General features: G+C 33.0%; 1 protein-coding gene across 1 annotated transcript in view; it reads right to left on the bottom strand.

Moving 5' to 3' along the window:
• Window positions 1–1532: 1532 nt before the first annotated feature.
• LOC106473813 overlaps window positions 1533–7582 on the bottom strand; it is a gene marked incomplete at its 5' end in the record, with an annotated part of 10277 nt that continues 4227 nt past the window's right edge. The window contains 2 exons of the mRNA XM_013934487.2: window positions 1533–2619; window positions 3017–3214. Coding sequence (XP_013789941.2) covers window positions 2442–2619; window positions 3017–3214 — 376 coding nt within the window. The remainder of the gene's footprint in view (window positions 2620–3016; window positions 3215–7582) is intronic.

Genomic DNA, 7582 nt, shown 5'->3' with positions numbered 1-7582 from the left:
GTGTGTCACCTTTGTTAACTAAGTACCACAAGATAACTGAGTAAACCATTTAAATCCGCGATACTTATAAGACTGCAACAAAACCTGTGTTGCCTGATTACGCACACGTTTTATAGTTCTATAGTATTTGAAGTTTGAGATAGTTTGAACAAGATATAATGCAAAATTAAAATAAATAGTATTCCATTACACCAATTATGTCATTTACAAGTATCAAGCATTATGAAATCGTAAAAAATAATACATAACTTTTTCAGTCAAATGTGCATTGTTTATCTTATGCATTGTTCTTTGTTGTGGTTATTTGACTTTTTAGGCAAAGTATCTGAAGTATTTAATTTCAGCATTAATTAAATTTTATTGGATAAGAATCAAATTCAGATAATACTAATATAATTTTTACCTGCTATCAGTTGGAGCTAGTAAGAAATGACTAAACTGCATTAAAATTTTACCGTTTCTTTGCAGCCTTAACTAAATCTACCGGATCACAGGACTGGGCTTCAAGTAGTCAGTGCAATTAAATCATAGTGGAACAAATTTGTTAGGACTGATATTTATTGATTCCGAGCATGTAGTCACTGTGCATTTAAGAATGTCCCAGTGTAGTAAGAAAATTAGTTTGTGGCCTGATGGTAACGGGTATCACTGCACCACTGCTGCTATGTAAGTTTAGACCTAAAAAGTCTAACGATATGTGTTATACATTATTGAATTTAAACCACACTACTGATTTTTTTATGATGGGGATAAACTTAGTCCCTAACCATAGAATTGTGTATTAAATAAACAACATAAAATTCATTTTTAACCTAATTTACTAAATTTAGAATTTAAAACAGAATTCTGGAGTTAGACGTTCATTTATTTACAAATATAACTTCAATGGGCAGTAAGATGTTGCCATCGTTTTCTTTGCGCAAAGATACACAATGAGCTGTATGTTAGGGAATTTATAAAACAAAAATTTTCTCTAGATTAGTTCCTGTTGTTCTTCCTCTGAGAGTACTTTTTATTCAGCCTACATTGTAAGTTGTGAGAAGTTAAATGGTTATACCAGACTAGCTGCGTATAATTAACAAAATTCATATTCTATAAGTACTGTATTTTTATATTAAGTAACATCATGGATATAAAGCTTGTTTGTGAGGAAGATTACGAAGAACAACTTGTTTACGACAGGATCATTAAACCAACTGCTAATTGACATTAGAAAAAGTAAATGTTCAAATCACACGCATTTATTTAATACCTATAACAAAATATGTAATGTTTCACGCTACTAACCGTTATTAAACCTAGCTACAACGTTAAAATATTCAATACAATATATATGAATTCCTGTTGAACTGTATTCAAGTATGAGGGAAATTCTAGCCACCACTGCATGCAATATATATATATATAATTTACTCAAATCAGTTTACTAGTTTTTAAATATACTTTTACAAAACCTATAAAAATTGTAACCTGGATTAACTAAATTGTTTGAAGTTCATATTTAACTTAGATGTTAAAAAAACTATTCTCCTGTTAATTTACTTTTCGCGTTAGAGTTACCTATACTGTTAAGCCTAATAGCATTATCGGTTTTGCGAGAAGAACTGGAACAAGTTTAGAAAATCAAGAACATTAATTTACATGTATACAGTTTATAACGTCAAGTCATTTAAGAAGACAGTAGTCGAAAATCTTAAGAGAATGTTTCAAGAATGCATAAAATAAGCTAATTTATTTAGTAAAAGTTTTGAAACTTCTAGTCATAAGTGTGATAACGATATATCTGTTGAGTAAAACGTCTAATTACCAAATTCATTACTTCTGTCTTTGAATATTTGATGTGCCAACTAAGTTCTATAATGGTATTACCAATGTCCTATAAAAATCTAATTCACTTGAGCATATTTAAGGCTTTAGTCTGTGTGTAACAATAATATTTTTGCCATTAATTTGAATTCTACTTTGACTGTAAATATATCTCTGATATAAATTCGATTTTTAATAGGAGTGGTATTGTAAACATAGGCTGATAAATATCGATCCGATAAGCTCACAGGTAGTTCACTCTCAAGATTTTAGATCTGGGTGATTTTTATACGTTAAAAGTTGGGTCTGGATTTGCTTTAGACGTTTTTCAATTCTAGCTTCCAATGGGTTAAAAAGTTAAGTTAGACCCATATTTTCTCTTTGGTGATAAATTAAGTTTGTTTAAATCGCAAAAAATTGGTAATGTTACGTACAGTTCGCGCTTGTATGTGTTGACTACCAACACAAATCCTTCTTTCTAAGCAATTCTGAGATAGTCTGTAAGTACGATTTTTAATCGCAGTTCATTACGAAATAGCCGAGGAAAGGCTGGTTTTCCTTCTGGTTTAAGATTCTTATTTCTGGTCAGTCAATATATATATTATTCTGTTGAACACCATTCTAAGATGTGACTTTCACGCATGACTAAGACGGATATCATCCTTTTGATGAACCGCTATATTCTTCTGGGAGGGCTCTGCGTCAGGATCTGTCGATGTGCCAATGGTAACACTTTTTACATTTTTGGTAGGCGCAACATTAGGGGATGCTGGTTTCTTGAGCAGCACCGTCGTCTCGCTGCTGGAATCGTCACTGTAAAAAGATGGAGTAGATAGGAGGGAAACTGTCACCACGAAAAGTTCGACAGAGGATTTACAAAATATATCAGAATAGAAGGGGCGAATAGAGAAACCTTTAGATTTATGTAAGTGAAGTTCTAACATTAATTTGTTATAAGTGTTACAAGCAAAGAAAACTTATATGTAAAATTAATAAAAAGTAGTAAATGTCGTACATCAGTATATAGATAAACTTTAAGTTAGACTCAAGTTATATTTCTGTGAACGCTGTTTATTTGCATATTGTTATTTATATGGATTCATAAATAGTTTAAAATTAGTTTTTAAAGACACCCTTAAGAGTAACTAGGGATAAACCATGAGATAAAACACATTTCTAAATGTAATAAACAATTCGAAAAATCCTTTACCTGCCGTCATCCTCGGTTAGCGCTTCCTGGCGTCGGAAAACAGGATGAGGTGTAAGGTGTACTTTGTTAAGAACTTGCAGCTGTGGTTTTGTCGTTTTCGTAGATAGGTGATCGTCGTCGCTGTCACTAGGAATAGAACTTTCAACTGAATCTAGTGAGGTAAGTCCTCCTCTCGTTCTGTTCTGTTCAGGTTGCGACCTAGGGGAAGCTGCGTATTTAAATATATATTGTTGGAGTGGACAAATAATCGAAAAGGCGGGTAACGACACAGAACAGAAGCTATACTGGCGTTCTCTAATGCCATTTCAAGAAACCGGTGGAATGTACTTCCCGTGTTACTTTATGCTTTCTCAGGCACGCGCACAAAACATTTCGTCGTATGTTACACGGTTTGCCCTACGGACGGCTATAAGTATTCACAATAACTTTATATATATACATATTTAGAGGGAGAGAGAAACAAAGTTATCATGGAATAAGTGTTGCATCATGTAAGATCTCTAAGGAGCCACCCGAACCTCATTCGCAATAAGCTCCTTCAGATGAGGAATGGTTGCTGGATTATGGCCATAGACCATTTTCAGAAAGACCATAGCAAGTAGTCGTATATATGTAAAATAACTGGTTGCTGGTTACTTTTTAAGACATTTCTTGACAGCAACAGCTATGTGTAAAACCATATCTTGTGTTGACCCCGCTGAGATATGCTCGGGGTGCTGTTTTAGTATTTCGGGTTACTTTGACACTATAATTCCAACAACGCAATCCGTTGTTACAAAATTAATATCACTAACAGCGACAGAATAAGGGCAGAAGTTAGTTTACCATGGCAGGTATTTCGATTTAAAACTTTTAACCTTAAGTGAAGTTAGATTTAAATAATTAATTTCGACCCAGGGCCAAAAGCAATCTGGGTTGTTCAGAAATAGTTGTCTCTTCACCCCACTCATGCACTAGATAGATCGCGAGTGGCATAATTGACAATGATAATAATGATGCTAATAATAATAAAAATTTCACGAAGAATTTAAATCTGGTTAGGAGGATCGGGATAGCTGAGATCAAGGTAATGGTACGGTTATTTGTATTGATTGGTTTCGGAGGTTACAACAACTTCACTTTTAAAAAAAACACTGTTTTGGGTGTGGATCAAAAAGTCTTAATACCCAGAATTTTGTTGTGGGAGGAAAGGGGGAGTACCCCAGGAAAATCCCACTTTCACTACCCGGACGCCGAATATTCTATCCGGATAGTGCCTGAGCTTGGGGACTAAAACACATATAGGTTATATCACTTTATACATGTCAACGTATTGCACAGTTTTTATTAAATATGGGTGCACCAAGTTTCTGGGGTAACTGATAATTTTGGATTACGTTTAACAAATTTCTTGAAAAAGTTTCATGCTAATTTTAGTATTCATTCTTTAATGGGTGGAATCAAATTAACTGAGTTTAGGTATACTAATGGTGTGTATATGGGTAATCTGTAAGCTGTTCTTAATGCAAGATTTAGTAGTGTTTGTATTTTGTCATATAATGGGTTGGACATGTTACAAAGAATCATACAAGCGTATTCAATGAGGAGTCTGATTTAAGATTTATAGATGTGTACTATGTTTTCGGGTTGCATCGTTTTTGGTAGCCTCCAATCTGTTTTAGATAGCATAATCTTTGGTTCATATTTTTACATATATTACTAATATTGTTAGTCCACGAAAGTTTGGAGTTGAATGTTATTCATAGGAATTTAATAGTTTTAGAAAAGAGAATGTTAGTGTTACAAAGTTTTAATTTAACCCGGGCTATTTTTTCTTTCTACGTTTAAACCATCTGTAAAAGATGACGACCTGCGTTTTTTGGGGGTTTAAGACTATTCTCCATTTGTTGCACCATGCTGCTATAGCGTCTAAAGTAGTTTGAACTTTCCGACCAGCAGTTAGCGGGTTACACGACGTGCTCCATACAGCTACGTCATCAGCGTGTGTAACTTAGGGAACTGTATGTCATTAACAAACAAAATATATAGGAGTGGGCTGTTTGTCTGTTTCGTCTTGATGCATTCTGTATGTTAGACAGGAAGTTTTCTGATTCTAAATAATAAAGTAGTCTTTTGGCAATAATTTTTTCCAATAGTTTTCCGATGTTATTTTAGAGACTAATGGGTCTGTAGTTTGATGAGTCGTGAATATCTTTTGATGATTTTTGCTATGACTCGGATTATTTCAGTTTTCCAGCAAGAAGGATAATATCCTGAATTAACAGATAAGTTAAACAGTGTTGTAAGGTAGTTTAGGAAATTATCAGGAAGATTTTTAATTATTAAGTTACTTATTCCATCTTCACCTGGGGCATTCTTATTGTTCAGTTGTTTAATGTTGATTTTTAGTTCGGCTAGTGTTATAGGACGAGGTGAAAAATAGTGTTGATCGGTTGGTTCGAGTATCGAGGTTTTATAAGTGTTCATTATCAAAATATGAGAGTTGGGAAGGGCAAAATGTTCCATCCTGATCCTTTTATACGAAAAACGCCCCTAGCGCCATTTATAGAAATCAGTGAACTGCACAAAAACGTCATAGGTTGTGCATGAATGTAAAGTATTTCGCCCGTATGCTACACAGTTCTTGCCACATACTGTTCCAATAGCCCACAATGACTTCATAACAGTCTTGTACATATGTACAAACAAGTTCAAACTTTATAGATAGTTAAAAAAAAAAGGAAGAAATTTATCTATATATATGATCATAACTACAAGCGCGTCAAACAAAATTGACAAAAGCCAAGTGTAATCTTGAAAGACACGTTGTAAGGTTCATGATGTTTTAGTAATAATTCTATATTACCATTAGTGTGTAATGATATCTGTTGACGAGTTAGAACCACTGTGGATTTTAGCAGTACAGCACTTATCAGTTTTCATCGTTCTAATAATTTTTAAAATTACAATATATATATATGTTATACGTTGTTTCATACATTTTAGTTTAACCTCCTAATTGTTTACATTTAATAGTGAGAGGTCGCTTTTTTAGTTCCAAAGTAAATAACTAAGTTGGAAGAATAAACTGCAAGATTTAGAGCCGAATTTTTTAAAACATGTTACTGAATCGTTCCATTTTCCATTATTTGATATACATTGCTTTTAGTTTTACTTTATAAGATTATTTAGATAACTTATTCAGTATAATGATAAACTGGTATCCATAGTTACTATGTAATTAACACTGTATTATAACTCAATCAAGTTTCGTTTTATAATTTTGTTTTCTCTGACAAATATTGACTAACGTAGGAGCGTCTATATAAACCGTCACTTCTACAACTAATCACATCTTACAGAAGTTTTTACAATATTTAATGCTACTCAGAAACTGCCTGCAACGTATATATATGCGTGAGCAGCAGCTGTTTTGTATTTTGTGTTGAAAATTAGAGAATTATTAAATATTTTGTAATTTTTGTTTTTGCTTTACTGATAACTATGCCATTTATGAACATTCTAAACAGCACAAACACCCAGAGTATATACACACACGACTATATACACACCCAGAGTATATACACACTCAGAGTATGTATACACACCCAGAGTATGTATACACACACGAGTATATACACACCCAGAGTATGTTTTCACACACGAGTATATATACACACACGACTATATACACATCCAGAATATGTTTTCACACACGAGTATATACACACACGACTATATACACACCCAGAGTATGTTTTCACACACGAGTATATACACACCCAGAGTATATACACACACGACTATATACACACCCAGAGTGTTATACACACACACGAGTATATACACACCCAGAGTGTTAGTGTGTATATACTCGTGTGTGTACCAGAGTATGTATACACACCCAGAGTATTATACACACACGAGTATATACACACCCAGAGTATTATACACACCCAGAGTATGTATACACACACGAGTATATACACACCCAGAGTATGTACACACACGAATATTTCATACTAGCAAGTTTGCTGGAAAAATATACGTTATTATCTAGATGATTTGTAAGCAAAACTTTTTAAGGTTCCAGTAAGAGCATTACCAGCTGTGATACATTTAGTTTTGTTACACTAAAACAGGCGTTTTATTAAAACAACTAGTCATTAATATTCATAAATTCAATTTCCTAGCACTTGCGATACCTCAAGATTTATAGGAAATTGTTATTTTACAGAAAAATTAGTTTGTGTTACATTATTCTGCTTGATGTTTTGAATAGTTTGATTCATCTGAAAACAAGAACTTACAAGACTTTTTAAAACGTAAAACAGCTCACAATATCTAAGGTAAAACAAGTTACCTGTGAATAAGTTAGGTGATATATATTTATCCATTAATATATATATATATATTATGAATTTAATTTTTCTGTTGTTTTTGGTTTAACAATTAGTTAAGAAGTTTTATTCGACGTTTCGCTCAAGGCCTAAATTGTACATTTTTTGTTTCTATATTTGCATGCATAACTTTAAAACACACACACACACACACACACACACATATATATATATATATATATATATA

This window comes from Limulus polyphemus, unplaced genomic scaffold, assembly GCF_000517525.1.
Source record: "Limulus polyphemus unplaced genomic scaffold, Limulus_polyphemus-2.1.2 Scaffold6519, whole genome shotgun sequence".
Lineage (NCBI taxonomy): Eukaryota > Metazoa > Arthropoda > Merostomata > Xiphosura > Limulidae > Limulus > Limulus polyphemus.
The sequence above is the reverse complement of the archived record's forward strand: the minus strand, read 5'-3'. Positions and strand labels throughout refer to the sequence as shown.